The following is a 21,184-nucleotide window of genomic DNA, read 5'->3' on the forward strand; positions in this document are numbered from 1 at the left end:
CCCCTCACTTCACACGGGTGTGATTTTTGATAGAGCTGTTGTCCCCACTCAATTTTGACAATATTTGACAATGAAAGGAGAAATGAGGTCATATGTCCACAAATATGACGTACATTTGTGGCAACACAAACATTAAATGCCATTGATAATGAAGGGAACATTTACGTCACAAGACGAGCAAATCGGCTAACCAATCACATAAATTCAGTTGTGCATGATGTGCAGATGTATAATGATAAGAGCGCCTCACTTCACACGGGTGTGATTTTTGAGGGGCGCCAGCCCCTCCTATATACAGTTTGAATGTTTGTCTTTCAACGAAGAAAACGCTGTAGACAATAAAGAGAAATGTAAAAGTTTAAACTAAAACAAACATTAGCACCTGTTGCTTAAACAAACATTATGTTGTAATTGATGTTGTATTATGATACGAGCGCTCCTCACTTCACACAGGAATTTTTGAAAAATCGTGAAAATGTGGCGCAAATCTTTGAATATATATTCTTTCAGAGCGAACGTTTTTAACTCATATCTTTGTTTCTGGGGGGCCCCCGGAACAACATATTTTTCAGATGGGGGTCGGCGGCCAAATACATATATTTGTGGGGGTCCTTGATGTGAAAATGTTTGAGAACAACTGAGATAGAAACATGGGTCTTTCAGAAACTGTCAGGATACAGAGGACATTTGGTAAAATCGACTCAGGTCTAAATGGGTGAACTTATACCTGGGGGTCCACCGGGGGTCTGACCTTGAGGGCTGTTCTTGTTTAAGAAGAAGTGCTGGTGGGCATACTTGGTCCTGTTATGGTTGGTTATAGAGTCAGCAGAGGTCATGGAATGGGGAGGGGGGGATGGGGCAAGGCATTCATAACAAATGGACCCGGAGTGTTTTCAAGTGAAGCCCCGCCACTCACCCCCCCTCACTCCCCTGCCTGTCCCACTTCCCACACTCATTGTAACGATCCATTTATAGATACAGTACAAGGGGTTTCAGCCCTCCTATAGGGCGGCGCCATTTCTCTTTATTTGGTGTGAGTCTTGCACATAACCTCCTCGACATTAACCTGACTCCGCCAGATTGTGGCAGTACTGAGTTCACAAGTTCCCTCCTCCTGCCTGGATCTGGGATCTCTCAGGCAGAAACGATGAACCAGGAAGCAGGGACAAAAATCTGATATCTCCATAATAATTTTGAGTTGTAGTCTTGTTAGGTTGTGTTTACATTGCGCTGTGACACAGCTTCCATATGTCATAAGTCTCGCGTTGATCCCGCCTCTAGCGGCCCCATACAGCCGCGTATCGCTCCGGCCGGAATTCTACCGGAGTACATCGTCTCTGTCTGAGAGATCCCAGACTCACCCAGCTGGCAGAATGCAAATGTTGTCCAGCAGGGGGAGTGGTTCTACCAGGCTACCTCGACATCCCCAAGACCCAGAAAAGCGCTATATAAGTTTGATATAGTATTATTATTATTATGGATCTCCATCTTCCATCGTTAGCGACTCGGTGCTCTACAGCCGGGCACCGGTTCAGTGAATAAAAAGAGGAAGTTTATTAACAGAATATCATGTGGAGGTAAAAATGCCACAGTTATAGTATTATGTATGCCTGGTTGTTGACTCTGTGCTCCATCCTTGTGAGTGATGTGACTTCAAGGGGATTGCTGTGCACTCAAACTGTTTGACCAGCAGTTGTGCATTAATGGTGGTGGACAACAGTACAGTACATTAACTAGTGTTGTGAAGTACTGTGGTGGACAACAGTACGGTTAACATTATTATTATTATTTTTTACATAATAGGTAGTTAAACAACTAGTTTAGTAAACTAAGCAACTAGTAGAAATCACTAGAAGTGAAAGCCCAAGTCTCTCTCTCTCTCTCTCTCTCTCTCTCTCTCTCCCTCCCTCCCCTCTCTCCCCCCCCCCCCCCCCCTTCTAGGTCATTCAGACAACACAGCGTTGCCAGATCAGCTGACAGACATAAACACTGGAGTTCTCCAGTCCCTTGAGCAAACAACCTGCAACAATCAAGGGACTGGTGAACTGCAGCATTATATCGTTGCTGTCGCCGGGCAAAAACCTCTTATCTCCATATTCTAACTTTTTGATTTGATTTGATTTAGAAAAGCAATTATTAAAAACATTATAATCAGTGATTCAAGGATTTCACAGGAAAGTCCAAAGACTTTTTATTTCCACTGAGGTCCTCTCACACGGAACGGAACAATACTTAAAGACTTTTTATTTCCACTGAGGTCCTCTCACACGGAACGGAACAATACTTAAAGACTTTTTATTTCCACTGAGGTCCTCTCACACGGAACGGAACAATACTTAAAGACTTTTTATTTCCACTGAGGTCCTCTCACACGGAACGGAACAAAACTCTTGATCATTCTACAGCGTCACACAAAAGCATCAAAAGTTCCAGATCCAGACGCTCGAAAACATGGTGCGAACAGACACATTTTGAGCTTGTAGATCTGAAAACATGGTGCGAACAGACACATTTTGAGCTTGTAGATCTGAAAACATGGTGCGAACAGACACATTTTGAGCTTGTAGATCTGCTACTTTTCATATTTTTTTAATAACACCATAGACGTTCAAATGAATTGAACATTAGCTGTTGATAATGATAAGCATGTCCAGCCACGCCTTCCCCATCCTGCTGTTTGATGATTGGGACCAATAAAGAAATGTCAACTGCCTCTCTGTCACGCTGAACGCAATCTAATATAATTTTACAATCAATATTATGTATTGTTATCGTCCTTCAATCTAGGGAAGTCAAAGCTTTTCTCACTGAGCCTCTGAGGACACGGCTATATCTAACTAGTGGGCGACATGATTTGTGCATTGCTTTGCCATTTACTGTCGATATCATAAACAACAGCTACGATAAACGCGCACGAAAGGTTACTGCACAAACATGATGCCCGTATGTACACATCAATTATTGCCCCTAGTAAAACAATTTGTATGAAGTGACTGCAACAAAGGGTGAGAAAATAGCCTTGGCTGGATTCGAAGTGGAAATCAGGACGAGCTGAAAAGGCAGGATATCCCCTCACAGCTGCAAAAACATGCTGACTGGGACTCCACGTGCACACATGGCACCGTGGCACCGTGTGGATTTAGTTGAAAAATGTTCGTCGAACGAAAACTAAACGGAAACTACCATGAAAACTAAGCTGTGATGACTAAAACAAATTTTGTTTATTGTTGACGAATTGTCAATGAATATATTTAGTCTTAGACTAACATGTTAGGAAGGGGACGAGTGGACAAGAGATCCAGTATAAGCCATTTTGCATGCAAGTTGCATGCTGAAAATATCTGATCGGCTATTTTCATCAAGCATAAAATCGGTCATTACGACAGCATCAAATACATTTTAGGTGACTAAATCATTTGTAGATTTAGTCGACTAAAATCTTATATCTAGTCGACTAAAAATCGACACTAAAACTTTCCAGGTGATTAAAATGTGACTAAAACTAAATGAAAACTACTCAAGAGACTATATGACTCAAACAAAAAAATAGAAAATCAACACTGGCCATGTGAACAAATGATTAGCCAATAATAAATGACACAATCTATTCAAACCAAAAGGCTTTGGCACTTTGCTGAGAAATGTAAATAAGCATTACCCTTGTAACTGTGTTGTAAACGTTTTGTCCTCACATGACGTGCGGCAAAATGTAAATAGGCTATACTTAGTGCACTGCTTCAGGTCAATGGCATTGTGATTTAGTGGGGCTGTCTTTTTGAGCGCCAACAATGTTGCTTTTTTGTGACACTATAGTGTAGGTTGAAAGTTTCTGAAAGCTTTAACCCATTTTGAACTGAGGCCGATTAAAATCTTAACAGTTTTCTGAAAAACCTACGTATGATTCTATATCGGTGGTGCTCAACCTTCTTCATGTCAAGGACCCCCAGAACTATCTGTATTTGGCTGCGTGGACCCCAATCTAAAAAGATGTTGTTCCAGGGAGCTTTTTGTTGACTATAGTCTGTGGCTTCACATTACATGAAAGAAAATGCGGTCTGAAAGACAGAACTTCATGAAGTCAGCTAAAAAAAACCCATCAAGGTCATTCCCTGTAGCGTAGTAACTTATCAGTGTTCAACATTCATATCAGCTCTCTCTCTCTCTCTCTCTCTCTAACACACAAAACAGTTGTCCTACAACGATTTTTCTATTGGGGGAAACTTTTGGAAGTTAATGTGGTTAATCCATTTTGGGCAGGAACCCCTTTATTATTACAAATCTTTGAATATACTGTATATTCTTTCAGAATTCAGAGCGAAGGTTTTTAACTCAAATCTTTGCTCCTGGGGGGGTCCCTGGAACAACATATTTTCAGATGGGGTTCGGCGGCCAATTACATAATTTTGGGGGTCCTTGACATGAAAATGTTTGAGAACCACTGACAGAAACAGAAAACTGTCAGGATTCAGAAGACAAATGTAGAATCGTCCTCAGGTCTAAATGGGTTTAAAAGGAAAGGAAGCACCACAACCATTCCATCCCCCCCCCCCGTCAATGCATAATATGAATAATATGACTCGACTTGTTCTGCCAGCATGACTGCATGTTACAAATACAATAGAATGTATCATAAAACCACACACACACACACACACACAGCGCCATAATAGAAGACCTGTGTGACAGTCTGACAGGAAAGGCTCACAGTAGAAATTAAACTGTGACACTTGAGAAGCATTGGCATTTCTCTCTCGTCGACAGGCCAGTAATTAAACCAAGTCTTCTTGTCCTTAAGAGAATTTGAAAAGCAACACTCTTTTTTTAAATGGAGTCCCAATATGCTATGCCAAGCTGGTGTTTAGGTTTATTAAACTAATATAAAACCCTCTGCAATGAAATGCCAATCTTCATACATTATTTTCAATCAAATAAGAACGCATGCTCTGGATAATTATACAAATAAACGTCCCACAGTCAACATAATTGACTCCAAGGAGATACAAGAAATGATTTGAGTAATGTCCCATTAAGACTTGGAACACCAATAGAGGGAATGTGCATACATAAAGTGGCAAAGTGAGTTTAAAAGGTTAACTCTTTTTTATTTATTCTTTTAAACCCAAGGTTCATGTTTTAGGTTGTTATTAGAGAAAGTAAAAGGTGAGTGTTAAACCTTTTTCATTTGCTGCTTTCTTTCATTTTAGCAATTTCAGCCAAGGGTTTTTTCAAGGATCTCGGGATCTATTGAATGTGAAGGTATTCACATTCAATAGATCCCGAGATCCTTGGTGGCCAGATGTAATTTCCTGAGGTCTAGTAGGACTATAGTAGCCTAAATAATAATAAACAATACACCTGTTCGAATGCCCCTGCCCCCTGTCAAAAATAGCTAAAATCGCTCAAATGAAAGATAGCAGCAAATGAAAACAGTTTAACACTCATCGTAACTCATCTTACTTTCTCTAATAATAACCTAAAACCAGGGGGGCAGTCAGACAGATATTTTGTGAAGCCACTGAGGAAATCGGGATTTCCTGAAAGTTCATATAATGGCCTGTTGTGGCGCTGTCATTGGACCCAGAAAAACCCATAGCCCCATAGAAGTCCATGTATTTGGGCCCAACTTTACCTAGACTGTATTACCTTGATAAACATGGTCATGAATACTTTCTGCTTCCAGTCACTAGTTTAATGTCTCATTTCTAATGTCATAATATTCTTTTTGGAAAATTATGGTCCCATTTATTAAAACAATGACCATAAAGTCACGTATGTTCTGAGGGGTGTGGCTACCGTTACAGTCTATGATCGGGATTCCCCTCCCACTCGAGTCAAAATAAAAACCAACAGAGAAGAAGGGGGGAAGTCCCGCCTCGTTGTCTGGGCCAGCCAATGGCCAGCTCGGCCAAAACGGATTTAGAAAGATGGCGACTTACAATACAAGGACTGACAGGCTTCATTTTACGTTCATGTTAGACCCGGAGAACGCTTTGTCCATATTTTTTACAGTCTATGCCTAAAACATGAACCTTGGTTGAAAAGAAAAAGTTGTACTTTAATGTTGTTAATGCAATCAGATGGGACTCACAACAAGCTTGTGAGCTTGTAGATCTTAGCTTATAGATCTGCTATTTTCAGCAAGTGTAAAATCAGTCATTATGATGGCATCAAGGCCCACCAAAATAAATGTTAGTCGACTAATCCCCTCCCCTCTTCCCAGTGGCCTGCTACATCAGCACCTTGCAGCCATGTTGCCAACAGTTTGCTATCATCAAACAGACAGGCTCGTGTGCGGGAGGGAAGGAGAGTCTTTTCGTTCAGAAGTGGCGGCCTGAGGGGAAGGCCTCTCTCTCTCTGCAAACCGCATACATTTGGCGTTCACACAGGATTATACGTCTGCTCGCCGGGGAAAAATTGAGCGGGAAAGATTACTCAAGGGTTTGAAAAAGAAAATCACACCCGTGTGAAGTGAGTGGTGCAACTCCGTGTGGGGGTCCTGTGAGTTCAGCCGCCCCGCGTCCAAAACGGTTGAGAAATTACAGAGTTACCATGGAGGTCCCTCTACTGGGACTGCAGGGGCACTTCTCCCCAGCCACCAGTGTCCACTGGGAGAGAACTGGCTCGCAAGTGACGGAACACAACCTGTTTTCACCGCTTCGACAACTGTTTCTCATATAAACTTTTATTTCTTTCCATAAATATGCTATGGTCTTGAAAAATGGTTTTGTCAAATGAGCTCAACTCCGCCTCCTCAAACCACGCTGTGCTCTGATTGGCTAGAAGCAGCTTCTAGAAGCTGAAGCCAGAATCCAGCTTTTAAAAGCTGCTTCAAAGTTAAGCTTTGACGAGAAAAAAAGGACGCAAAAAAAAAAAAAGTGTTCATCCCAAGCTTCAAAACGCAAAAGCTGCTCTGCATAGAGATAACATGGGAGCACGAAGCTAGAAGCTGCTGCTTCTAGCTAGGTGTGAATGGGGCATTAGTGTTAAAGGAGCACCTTTCTCCCTTATAGAGCGTCGCAGTCCCACCCCTGACTAGCGGCCCAGAAGAGAATTTCCCATAATCTTTTTTCCCATAGACGTTTCAAAAAGTATTTATTAAAGACATTTTTTTGTTTAGTGAGGGTACAACACCTGTAAGGGCCAAATGACCACTAATGTCAAACACATTTATGTACATAAGCGTCAAGTTCACGGGCATGGTGAGGGAGGATTGAACCGGAAGGGCAAATGGCTTTGACCGCAAAATACTGAGAGGCGAAATGTTTGTCTGACAATATCTGTTTCTGGCTATACTCTATTCTAATTATACCTTTTCCTTCTGAAACCGCAGATCTGATGCTGTACCATGTACTCACTATGGTGGAATAAAATGTCAAACGCATGAGGAGCTTGCATGTGTGTGTTATTGCTGCTGACACACACAGTGAACCAACAGTACGGCATTAGCATTAGCGCGTCAGCCAGGTCCAGCCACGGATCAATCCAAGAGAGATCCGTATGAGACGGAGGCTCTAATAACACCTTTTCCGCTCTATGGTCATATAATTGGTCCTCACTAATGCTCATTACAAGAAGCACCATCTCTGTCTACTCACTCTTCTGTGTCTGGTTTGAGGACAGTTCAGAAACCTGCCTATATTATAGAGCGTCGCAGTCCCGCCCCCTCGAGAGACCCGGAAAAGAGTTCCCCGTTCATTTTCCTCATAGACTTTTCAAAAAGTATTTATTTACAGACGTTTACACTGTGGACAAAGCCAACTTGAATTGAGACTAATCATGACAATAAACACAATGTTTTGGGCCAAACAAAGAATTAGAAAGTAGAAAAAAAACAGCATCACTTTTTTGTTGTTTTCATTCTTTGTAATTATTTGTTTGGTCCAAAATATTGTGTTTGTTGTCATGATTTGTCACAACTCCAGTTGGCTTTGTACATCGACCACTAAGACGCAAATCTGCTATTTTCGTCCTACACAAACATTAAATTCCCATTGACAATTAATTTACGTTATACGTGCACGTCTGAGCACATCGACATGTTACGTCATCACGATGTACGACGATAAGAGCGCCCCTCACTTCACACGGGTGTGATTTATTTTTAATAAGGATATTATTTCATCATACATGTGAAAAGTGTCAAAAAAAAGTCACAAAAGTAAAGAAAATAGTATCTACTATACAAGCTCACTTTTTTTTCTCCTTTTTTCTGTGACTGAAATATGCTGTGGGGGTCAAGGAGATGCAACCTGAAAGCTGTGGCTGAGAGAAACCATCAGGCATGTTACTCAAGAGTAGAGACAGACAGACAACAGCAGGACCCCCACCCCTCACCTCACACAGCAGAGACATATTTAACATTTTCAAATCCCTTCTTAAAACGCACCTTTTTTCCCTGGCTTTTAATGTGAACTGATTTTAACCTTTTTAGGCACTTTAGGACGGTACAGTATTATCCATGTCTCACGCTGGTTCTATATACTATGTTTTTATGCTTGATGTATTCTGTTTGAACTTATCTTTTGTTGTGAAGCACTTTGGTTGTTCACACAGTCTAGTTGTTGTTTTCGTCTATGACGAAAAATGTTCGTTGACTATTACCGTTTCACAATGAGGAAAACTGAATAAAAACAAATTACAAACTAAGCCACGAAGACTGAAACTATGACTAAATATACAGACAATTTCGGCAATGAAATGTTAGGAAGGGACTAGTGGACAAGAGATCCAGTATAAGTCATTTTACAGTTGGCTCACACAGTTAGCTCAAAACGCGTCGCTCTGCGACGCGTTGTGAGCTTGTAGATCAGCTATTTCCAGCAAGTTTAAAATCAGCCATTACAACGGCATCAATGCACTTTTACTCAACTAAAACTAGACTAACACTAAAGACATTCCTGGTGACTAAAATGTGACTAAAACTAAAAGGAAAACTATTCAAAAGACCTAAAACTAAAATCTAAAATCAGCTGCCAAAAACAACACTGATTCTGCCATCATGGGGTGTGTTGCTGAGCTTCTCTCTCTGGGGGTGCACACTGCAACACATTCTCCTCCTGACTGACTGACTGACTGACTGACCCAGAAAATTCCTGCTCCAACAAAACACTCTTCACTCTTCTACTCCTCGCCGCCGCGTCCCGCGTCGCAACATTTTTCACATTCCAAAGAGAGATCATCTCCCTTTTCAAGAACCAAAAGAAGTTCAGATCCGTTTGGAGTATACGACCCCGAAATGTCAGCATGTTAAAATTGCGTCTCAGCTACGAGTTAATAAACTATTAAAATATGTTGTGTGTGCTTGCTTACAGCGCGCACACGCACGCAAAAAGCAAGGCTTTTGTAAAACAAACTTTAGAACCCTTCATAGAATTCCAGACAATTTCCAAGTCAATGGCGCCTAATTTATGCTTCATCTATAGCCGATCTACAAGTGCACAATGCGTCGCAAGCTTGCGGCTCAGCTATTTCAGCACATTGTCACTGTCTTAGGACAAAGTATAAATCAAGCTTTAAAGAGACAATGCGCTCTTCAATTAAAAGACACAAAAAACGGGCCTCCCGGTCTTTTCAGAGGGAACGGAGGTGCATCCCCTTTCAAACGGCACACTGACCCAATTTATTGAGCCACGAAACAACCCAACCCCCGCCGCCATTATATTGTGTGAAACAAACTCATCATTCATTATCAACGGATGGCCACAATGACCCCTCCACTCTCTCGGAGCACAGAAAGCAGAGGGACACAACAGGACAAACACGTCTCATTATCTTTAGCGATGACTAGAAACTAGCAATTAACTAGTTTACTCAATAGTTTGGGGGGCGCTCCGTGTTTCCAGCGTTCATTCTTGCTAAAAGGGACCAGACAAGATAAGATCTTAAGATCTTAAGTTACTCGATTCAGTATTTAGATATTTGATATTCATTTTAGCTGCCCCGCCTCCTTCCTATACAAAGCTGTACTGTATGGACCCTTGGCAGGGGCCCTATCCAGAGCCCGGGCAGAGGCCTTTTGTGGCGATTCTGGACAACCGTGGGTCCGACCGACTCAAACAGCCGTAGTCAGCTTTGTGCAGAGTTTGAAAAACCCTCTGCTCTCAGGTGAAAATGAAAATGTGTGATGTCTCAAGTCTCTCATGCATGAGGACAACACAGCAGCAGCAGCAGCAGCAGCAGCGTGAACTTCCCCTGGGAGTTGCAACAAAATAAAACAAGCCTAAGATAAATACAATCCTATAATGTCCACAAAACAGCAAACAATGGAGGCATATTGGAACACGTGTTTGCAGAGAATTACACGGGTAAACCCCCCTCGATGACATGATGATGCTCCCCTGAGGGAGACAGACGTTCCTCTTGTTCTGAAAAAGGAAATGTCCTCATACAGACACTCTGTGCGTGCGTGCGTGCGTGCGGACCCCCAGTCCACCAAGCCTGAAGGAAAGTGAGCAACAAGGAACAACAACTTCCACTCGGGGAGAAAAACAGGAAGACGTGAGTCACACATCTACTAAAACACACAACAACACACAGCAACCGTCGTCCTGTTCCCTACAGAGACTACATGCTATACATAATTATCTCTGTCGGACAGAAACCGCTCTTCTCCGTATTCTAACTTTTTGTGATTTTTCTTTCGTAAATGAATGCCCCTATACTTGATCATACTGCAGCGTCACGTGGAAGCATCAAATCTACAAGCTAGAAATGCTGTGAGAAGGGACATGATTTGAGCTCGTCGAATTCTGAAAAGTAACAGTTTTGAGCTGCAGCTATCAACTTTATAATCACCTACTTCCAGTTAGTCTGAATAACTACCCTCTCTCTCTCATAGAGATAAGTCCTAGCACACTTCATTGGGTAAACATACTCTGCTGTGTTCCCATGATGAAAAGTGATGACTAGATAGATAAACTGTCACATAGCTGAGTCTTCTGTTTTCCTTTCTTGCATGCGTGTCCACTGGTTGGGCCGGCTGCTCAACTGTTTTAAAATAAAAGGCTTCATTGTGCCTGACACACATAGTAGCACACATTGGAACATAAGACAGTCTTTTTGATACAGAGCCAGTCAACTAACAGTTCAGGTGAGGAGAGAAATGCTTAAACATGTAGCTAGGTGTAATGTTAGAGACCACAGAAGTGAATCTTTCAGGCCTGTTTTCTCAACTGATTCTCTACACGACATTACTCTAATCTAATCTCCACAACTGGTGGGTCAAACTGAACAACCAATAATCAATTTGAATCTATGATTCCCTGCTTTCACATGACATGGAGAAAAAAAATGTGTCAACTTTGGTCACATATTATACCGAAAGTCAACGTCAGGTGGTATACAGTCTACTACAGTGTGTGCCTGTGCATATTATCTGTTGATTTGAAGCATGGAATTGTAAACTGTAGATATGAGACTGTGCTAAGGCGTTGGTGGTATAGTGGTGAGCATAGCTTCCTTCCAAGTAGTTGGCCCCGGGTTCGATTCCCCCCCAACGCATTCCTTTTTTGTGACCAGCCACCGTAGCTTAGTGGGCAGAGGAGCAGTGGTGTTTCCAGGAATAAGATTTTGGTCAGGCAAGATGTGTTAATTGTCGTCTCCCCACGCACAATCGTAGCACTAAAGGTTTTCAAAGAGATATACCTGCCAGACGAGTAGTATACAAAGGCTGAAAGGCGTGCATTTACATTCCAATGGGTGATTGCGGGTGGCGCTCTACCGCAACGGCCAATCAGCTGTCCACTAATAGCTCTCAGGTCTTGTTTTTGTCCTCTCTTTTTTCTCATTGTATGGATTTTGGCCAGGCAGAAAATGGATTTTGGACAGGCGGACGCCTGCCCTCGCCTTATTGTAGATACACCTCTGCAGAGGAGGCCGTCTGACATTCTGCCCAGTAATAATATTAATAAATTGCAATTTTATAGCACTTTTCCAAGTGCTCAACGCGCTTTACAATGGTTCATTCATTCATACATTGGGGTGAAGCGGCGAACAGTCGACGCCAGCTTCCTCACTTCCCACATTCACACACCAATGGTGGGCGAGCTCACACCGACTAACTCATTGGAGGCAATGTAGGGTTCAGTGTCTTGCCCAAGGACACTTCGACAGGAGGAGCCGGGATTCGAACCGCCGACCCAGGGACCATTGGATGACCTGCTCTACCTCCTGAGCCACAGCCGCCCTAAGTAGATGTGTCAAAGTGTCCCTGAGCCACAGCCGCTCTAAGTAGATGTGTCAAAGTGTCCCTGAGCCACAGCCGCCCTAAGTAGATGTGTCAAAGTGTCCCTGAGCCCCAGCCGCCCTAAGTAGATGTGTCAAAGTGTCCCTGAGCCCCAGCCGCCCTAAGTAGATGTGTCAAAGTGTCCCTGAGCCCCAGCCGCCCTAAGTAGATGTGTCAAAGTGTCCCTGAGCCACAGCCGCTCTAAGTAGATGTGTCAAAGTGTCCCTGAGCCCCAGCCGCCCTAAGTAGATGTGTCAAAGTGTCCCTGAGCCCCAGCCGCCCTAAGTAGATGTGTCAAAGTGTCCCTGAGCCACAGCCGCTCTAAGTAGATGTGTCAAAGTGTCCCTGAGCCACAGCCGCCCTAAGTAGATGTGTCAAAAACGCTCCAGTCCACGATGATAAACAAAACATATAATATCAATACCAGCAAAGGTACTTTATTGGAATCTAAAGTTTCCGGCTGGGAAACATTTAGATTTTCTTTTTAAATAAATCAAATCTGCCTAATGATAATGTCACTGGTAGTCGGAGTTTCCAAATAGTAGCCCTCTGAGACACAGAGTGAGTAGAAAAAATATATATAATAATAATATGAAGATGGGAAAGAAAATGGGTGATGTCGTCCTTTAAGACATTAAACAGATACATATAGTGTATAGGCTACTGACAGATGCTGAGAAGTGGAACAGAGTGTGTCATGTAGTCTTGTAGATCTACCAAAATTCAATGATCTAGCTGGATGGACGATTGAGCAATATATCTTGGAAACATGTGGTCCCAATTTGAGACTTATGATGCATGCCTCATCATACAAAATGTTTCTGACGAATTAAGCCACTTGAATGCTAAATATTTGCAGTTCAAGCATTTAGTTTTGGCTAACGACACCAAAAAAAGAAAAGACTAACTTAGGCTGATGTGCTGGTTGGTGCCTTGCATGGTTTCCTCCGCCATTGGTGTATGAATGTGTGTGTGAATGGGTGAATGTAATGCACAATCTATGTAAAGGTGTGTGAATGTGTGTGTGAATGGGTGAATGTAATGTAATGTAATCTATGTAAAGCGGCTTGGATAAAGGCACTATATACATTTACATTTAGCAATAAGGACAAACATTTGAACGGCAGCATACATTGGCTTATCTTGCGTACATACATACCTACACCCAAAGACAAGTATGTGGCACAGACGTAAACAATTGCACTTCAAAGCAAAGGCGTTAAACTGCCATGCCAAACATGTGGCGAACGGACAGAACGCTGTTGTTATCGTTATCTCAGCTGCAGCCTTCTGCTTCCAGGGAAAGTTACTGGAACAGGCTGGTGGAGGAACATAGCGTGGAAACCATGGAGTTCTAAATGTAAGCTTTTTCTTTTTTCCCCCCGCAAATGAATATCCTACTCCATTGTACAAAAGCAGAACCATAAAGCTCAGAAGGGAGCTCATAGCGTGGCACAAATCAGCTATTTTAGATCAGAGCATTTTAACTCTTTGCTTCTGGAGGTCCCCTGGCAACGAAAGTCGGAGGTTCGAAGACGATCAGATACCGTCGTAGTTCCGACCATAAACGATGCCGACTCGCGATCCGGCGGCGTTACACCCATTACCCGACGGGCAGCGGAAGGACAAAGAGAAGTGACAAACAGGAGTCTTTGTTTCATCCATCCATCTTCAACCGCTTATCCATAGTCGGGTCGCGGGGGCAACAGCTCCACCAGAGTGCTCCAGACTTCCCTCTCCAGAGCAACATTAGTGACTTCCTCCGGGGGACCCCGAGACGTTCCAATTCCAGTGAATCAATGTGTTTCCTCCAACTGCGCCTTGGTCTGCCCCGGGTCTGCCCCCAGTAGGACGTGCGTCGAGGACCTCCCTAGGGAGACTCCCGAGAGGCATCCTAACCAGCCTATCTCTAAGGGAGATGCCAGCCACCCGTCAAAGAAAACTAATTTAGTCCGCTTGTAATCGCGACCTTATTCTTTGGGTCATGACCCACACTTTGTTGGTTTGTTTTCCGTTACCTGCTTGGCCTCCTCCAGAGCCGCGTGCAGCCGGCCCGTCTCCGTCTCGTACTGCTCCCGCAGCTTGTCCACCTCCTGGTCGTGCGTGGCCACCTCCTCCTTCAGCGCTCCCTTCAGGGCCGTCAGCTCCCTCTCGCGCCGCCTCAGCACCTCCTCCTGGTCCTCCTTGGCCATGAGCACCTCCTGCAGGTCCACCTTCATCTGGACCAGCTCCTATGGGGGGGGGCGGAAGAGTACTGAAAACTATAGTATAGAGACATCTGCATCTAAAAATAAGACTGCTTGGGCGTCCAGGCGCATCATGCCACATATAGGCTCTGGCCTGACAGCGCGTCACATGTTCGAGTCCCGTTCATGACGACCTTTGCTGCGTGTCTCTCCCCTTCTCTCTCTCCCTCTTTTCTGTCTGTCTTCACTGTAACTATCAATAAAGGCACAAAAAGCCAAAAGCTTAAAAAAAACTAAAAATAAGAATGCTTGGAGCTTCTTTACCTCCATGATGGCCTCTTTCTCGCCGCTGTCACCGGCTGACTTCTTGGCCGCGTCCAGCTCGTCATGCATCTCCGACAGCTGGTCCTGCAGGTCCCTGATCTCCGTCTGGTACTGTTCCCTCTCCATCTTCACCTGGAAGAGCCTGGAGAAGAGAAGAGAAGAGCACACAACACAAGTTACAACACTGTCAGAAACCACCTGGAAGAGCCTGGAGAAGAGAAGAGAAGAGCACACAACACAAGTTACAACACTGTCAGAAACCACCTGGAAGAGCCTGGAGAAGAGAAGAGCACACGACACACACACACTGCGCAAAAAGCATGGAATACGGATGTGTATATTACAGGAAAATCACACCCGTGTGAAGTGAGGCGCATGAAGTGAGGGTGCTCTTATCGTCATGAAGTGAAATAGACACTATATCGACCACTAGTTGGGAAACTAACTAGTTTATTAAAACAGTTTTACTGCCAGGAATGGTATACTCCAGGTTACTGTCGCTGCGATATACGACATACCCGCCTTATTTTTATGTGTTTAATCCGTCGTATTGTAATAAATAAGAAAGAGAGAAGCGGAGAAAGAGACTAGATGGTTTCGTTTTGATGACGAAACCGGAAATCGTCACATGCTGTGGGCTGCTAGGGCTTCTGGGAAATTGAGGCCAATGCAAATGAATGGGGTACAACGCCTCATGGAGACGGGTCTTGTGCTGCGTCTTCCGGGTGCACCAAGATGGCGGATGGTACGATCGGATCACAACAAACCGAGGGACCTTTTTTCGCTGGATTTTCGCGGATTAAAAGCCCAAATAATGCAGCGTATGCTCTAAAGGTAATACAACAATCTCGGCAGTGAAGGGGGGTTGATTAAAATGCGGGTTACGCGTTTAAACCAGTCAAACTGTTAAATGACCTGGTGATTAGGGATGTCCCAATCACGTTTCTTTGCTCCCGATCCGATTTCCGATCATTTGATTTTGAGACATACCGATACCAATCTTTCCCGATCCGATCTTTATATTTTTATACAACACTATCACAATAGCAAATATCCTAATGTATGTCACTCTAGTCTAGTCTGTTGTGTTGCTTTTCAATTATTGAAAGGCAAAATGTGACTATACTGGACTGTGACTAGATGTGACTAGAATGACTGTCATTGTGTTTTTGAGTGGTGCAACCACTCCAAGGAACAGCAATGTCCGTGTTCACCTATGTATGTGACGTTCACCTATGTATGTGTTAATGAGCACCAGTATGAGTACCAGTAGGGGAGCTGTTGTGCCAACAGAGAGAGAGAGACAGTGCTGCACTGTTGCCTGCTAATGAGAGAGAGAGAGAGAGAGAGAGAGAGAGAGAGAGAGAGAGAGAGAGAGAGAGAGGAGGGGGGTTGAGAGAGAGGGGGGAGTTGCACCACTCGGTTCACATGGGTGTGATTTTTTTCTTTTCTATGAAAGCATGGAATCATAGCAAAATAATGATGTATTGGTTAATTAGAGTGAATACAGTTCTACAGCTTATAGAACTGAAGTCAAGTTAAAACTCTCATTCAGAGAGAGTGGGCTACTACAGACACCTATGCCATCATGCATAGTGGGGGCTAGGAAAATAACTAGCATAAACACAGTTTATACAAAATCTCATTGCTTATACATCTTTCTTTGAGATTTACATTAGACAATTAAAAATACGATATTTTCTCCCTGTTTACGATCTTTTGAAAATCATGTGATCGGAGCCGATTGCCAATCACCGATCCGATCGAGACAACCCTACTGGTGATGTATGTATGATGACGACACATCAATGTTGTCAGTTACTGGGAAGTCGGATGTCAAGAACTTCCACAGAAAATGGAGTTTGAATTTCAAGGGAAAGTGAACTGGATTGACTGGTTGAGTCTATTAGGAGATTTATCTAAAGATAGACTGATGAAGGCCGCATGGGCCCAAACGTTGCTGTTTCCCAATTAATGTTTTTTCACTGCATTTTTCACTCAGTTTTCGGGTGTTTGTTCTATGTCATTGTACAACAAATAGTGACAATAGCAGATCTACACATGCTCTACAACACGTCACATTGTGATACGTTGTGAGCTTTGTTGCTCTGGTATTTCCGTAAATCGTTTAATCATTTAAATATGATATGAAATATTAAATATAATCTATATCATCAAAAAGAAATCCAAGCCTGGTAATTACACAGTACAAGAACATTAATTTCACAGTAAAAAAACCAACAACAACAACATGCGAACAAGGGTTCATGTGAGCACACGCACCCCTCCCACACACACCTGTGCTTTGTCAGACCAATTCTATTGGGTTCTATTAGAGTAATGTTAACTCCATACATGCAAAACAGAAAAAGTGCAAAAATCACGGCACTCCATCTTTAACGCTTGCTCTGGCAATGTATATAGCTCTTTTGAATTGGATTCTCTGGACATCAGGCCAATACAACCAACCAATGAAAAACTGCCAGGCACTGACCAGGCCGACCAATCACACTGTCTCCTGAACACAGCACGGAGAGGGGATTATTTAATGACAAACAATCATCACACATTTCCATTGCCCCATTCATTGACTCCATGCACTGCATGGACCACAGATGTCAGTCTCCACTGGAGAGTGGAGACTGAACGTCCTTTAGTACCAGACAGAATGCTGTTTACCCGCTAATCTAGTTTCTTTGAAGCACTACATTGTTCTCTTTGCACTCTACTTACGGGACTATTTACACTGTCGTTTTGTTGACCAGAGTCATGCTTTACTCTTATTTCACACTCTGTCGCTGGATGAGAGCGTCTGCTAAATGAATGAGAGCGTCTGCTAAATGAATACATTGTGGAATTGTAGGACGCATTAGATTTTGCATGACACAAAACGTCGTAGGCTGTCTTTTTTTTTTGCCTGCAGTCTACAAAGCAGCTCCTTTTTTCTATTGATGTTGCAAGGCAACCAGATAATCACACACAATCACACTCCCTTTTAAGATAACCATTATTTATTTACTTTGGCTGACAGCTACATTTAAAACGATTAACAAGGCTAAACTAAACTAAGTCTAAAAACGGACAGGCAACGAGCAAAAAAGCTTCACTGGCATTGAAGTGCACTTGAGAAACGCCTCCTCATACCATCTGACTACAACAACCTTCACACCGGCTAACTCCAGATAAAGTATTCAAGGTCACAATGACGTACCTAAGTAAGCTTTCCTTTCCAAGCGAAGCAATGTTTGCGTTTGGAGGACGAGGCCATCCATTATATATTATTTGCTTAATAATTATTGCCACTCAAAGTATTTTTAAGACGTTCCATATGGTGGAAGTTAATTTGGGTGAGTTGTTTTGGCTGGGTGGACCCCTACAATAGCACGTTCTCATGATATGACTTATATGAATTATTGCAAAAACATTGGCAGTATAGATCATAATCACTGCTTTGTATGAACCTAAGGTTGAAACTAGATGGATCCAGATAAGGTTAACCCATTTAGACCTGAGGCTAATTCTACAAAATGCCTTCTAAATCATGACAGTTTTCTGAAAAACCTTTTCTATGTCAGTTGTTCTCAAACATTATCATGTCAAGGACCCCCAAAAAAATATGTAATTGGCCACCGACCACCATCTGAAAATATGTTGTTCCGGGACTCCCCCCCCCCCCCCCCCCCCCAAAGATTTGCAACATTTTGTGGTGCCATGCTATGAGCTTGTAGATCAATAGCTAAACTATAACATAATGCTTTAAAACACCAAAAGGGGTTCCCGCCCAGAATGGGTTAAGTCAAACAATGCAGAATCTACTATATTACTGGGTGTATACTGTATATACAGTTACAATTGAACACATTGGGCCCAGCTATTCTCCCTGGTGTTGTTGAAATGTTTGATATAGTTACTATAATTGCTACAATGTCTGAGGAATCAGAACAAAGTAATTGTAGTCGTATGTGCACGTACACGTGCATAAGATGTAAAAAATACAGAAAGAAAGCTTCGACCTTGGATAAAAGAAGGAACCAATGAAAACATCAATTAAAAAAAGTCTAGTTTTAATTTTTTGACGACATTCTCATTATATATTTAGTCGAAAAAAGCGAAAAAAGGAAGTCGACGAACATTTTTCGTCTTAGTTTTAGTCGACAAAATCAACACTGGTTTGAAATGCTCACAAACCAGTATCTGACATGTCATCTTAGGAAGACAAACTTCCTGGACGCCACCAACAACAACGTCACCGGACTGTGAACCCGCCAGACAGGAAAGCAGGACAGGAGAGGAAACACAGAGGAGAGCCAGAATGTGAACCCACAGGCATGTTGAGTACACCAAGGTTTTATGTTAGAAATGTTGAGTATGGGTCCCCAGCATGTATAATCTGATGTTATAAATGTTGAGTATGGGTCCCCAGCATGTAGAAACTGATGTTATAAATGTTGAGTATGGGTCCCCAGCATGTAGAAACTGATGTTATAAATGTTGAGTATGGGTCCCCAGCTTGTAGAAACTGATGTTATAAATGTTGAGTATGGGTCCCCAGCATGTAGAAACTGATGTTATAAATGTTGAGTATGGGTCCCCAGCATGTAGAAACTGCCGGATGCTAACTTGCATATCTCTGCTGTCGGGAGGAAACCTCATAACTCCAAAATGTTCATTTTTCAGGAAATGAAAAATATACATTTTTCAGGAAATAAAGAAAACCTTATGTTTTAAAAACAAAGCAATACTGCCTCATCAAAGTTGGTGTTGTGATTTTATATATTGTCAATTACTTCCATGAGAGGGAGAGAGGTGGTGGAGTTAGTTGCTTTAGCAGACAGTTTGAGGGTCCAATGGAGTTAAGAGGTTTTGTCCACTTTTTACTACTTTCCATTGGTTCAATATTTTCGAAACAACACACAGACTCCAAAAAATGGAGTGATGAGGTTTCCTCCCGACGGCAGCAAATGATTATGTTAAGCAATTTTAATAATTGGCAAAATATGTGACCAAACCAATAAAAACCAAAAAGAAATAAAATCTGTTAGTAGCATGTGACGTGATAAACTAGGGGGTTTTCATAATTCTGAATCCATTCCAAGCATTAGTTTTGCACAAAAAAACATTTGTTGGGCTAAAATCATTATATGCGTCATCACATGTGATGAGGTCAGCACATTTGGGCTCTGGGCCTGGCTATGGACGCCCAAGGAGTTTTTTGTGTGCAAAACTAATGCTTGGAATTGATTCAGCATCATGAAAACCCCCTAGTTTGACACGTCACATGCTACTTAAAGAATGATGATTTTGCCATATAGGCCTATATGTTTTTAATGGTAAGGTCACATATTATGGCAATTGTGAAAATTGCTCAACATATGCAAGTTAGCAAACGGTGGACCTCTGGGGGATCCCCTGGTCAACAAAGTGTATCGTTGCTGTCGGGAGGAAACCACCTCCTTTCATGAGGTTTTACATTTTATTTTGCATAAATAATAGCACTTAGCATTAATAAGTGTTATTAAACACCCTTTACGTCTGTGTTTGGTTGAAAAGTAGTAAGTAGTACTTCAGACAAAACCTCTTAACTCCGTTGGACCCTCAAACTGTCTGCTAAAGCAGCTAAGTTGCATGATTCAATATTTAGATATTTGATATTCATTTGAGCAGACACGCCACATTAGACTCATTGATAACACATGCTTCTGGTAACTGATATTGTCCTTCAAGGTTCAACTTGACTGTCAAAGGCATGTGCGCAAAAAACCCCCCCAACAAAGCAGCTACAGTCTCAAGAGTTAAGAAGTTAAAAACAAATATGAACTGTGTTAAAAACTAAGCTGCATGAAGTAAATCTAAAATGCACCACGTCTCTTTACGTACGTCTGTAATCCACGTGACTCGAGAACTGTTCGCTCGCCCCACCACAGGGAGTGCAGTGGCCCTGGCCTTGAGTCAGTGAGATACACCGTTGTACAAACTCTGACACAGAAAACAAAAACAATAACCTGCACAGAATGTATCGACAGTCAGGAAGTAGCTCATAACATGTCGACTCTACGGTGGATTTTTAGGAAATAAAAAACTTCACAGATTGAAAGAGGATAATTCAAACTTTCCGTACAGCTGCAATGTTGGTGATTTTGACGTTGTTTAATACAATTAGATAGGACTTTTCTGTTTGGATTAATGGGCTGTCTATGGGAAGTTGCACCTTGTTAGCACCTTGCTGGGAAGATGGCAGCAGTACTGTGCATAAGGTCAATGGCAATCAAGGCTGCTAGTTACTTGTTTGAAACCATAATGAATGGACCAACAGACAACGCTGTCCTTTGGAGCCCTGCAACGCTAGTGTGACTAAAACAAAGAAAAATCCCACTTGTGTGAAGTGAGGGGCGCTCTGATGATGATAATAAATAATACATCATCATAGATCACATGATTCCGTGCTCAGCCA

At 42.5% G+C, this 21,184-nt stretch overlaps 1 protein-coding gene across 3 annotated transcripts in view; it reads right to left on the reverse strand.

Annotated features, from left to right (window-relative positions):
- The window catches only part of cgnl1 (cingulin-like 1), a 69,341-nt gene that overhangs the window by 32,085 nt on the left and 16,072 nt on the right, over positions 1-21,184 (reverse strand). For all 3 annotated transcript variants that reach the window (XR_013963775.1, XM_080759091.1, XM_080759092.1), the window contains exons 7-8: positions 14,734-14,875; positions 14,242-14,454 (exon numbers count right to left, since the gene is read on the reverse strand). Coding sequence is in view for 2 of the 3 variants with exons in the window: in XM_080759091.1 (XP_080615217.1) it covers positions 14,242-14,454; positions 14,734-14,875 (355 nt within the window). In the remaining variant the exon portion in view is untranslated. The remainder of the gene's footprint in view (positions 1-14,241; positions 14,455-14,733; positions 14,876-21,184) is intronic.

Source organism: Protomyctophum bolini, assembly GCF_963924005.1.
Source record: "Protomyctophum bolini genome assembly, chromosome: 1".
NCBI lineage: Eukaryota > Metazoa > Chordata > Actinopteri > Myctophiformes > Myctophidae > Protomyctophum > Protomyctophum bolini.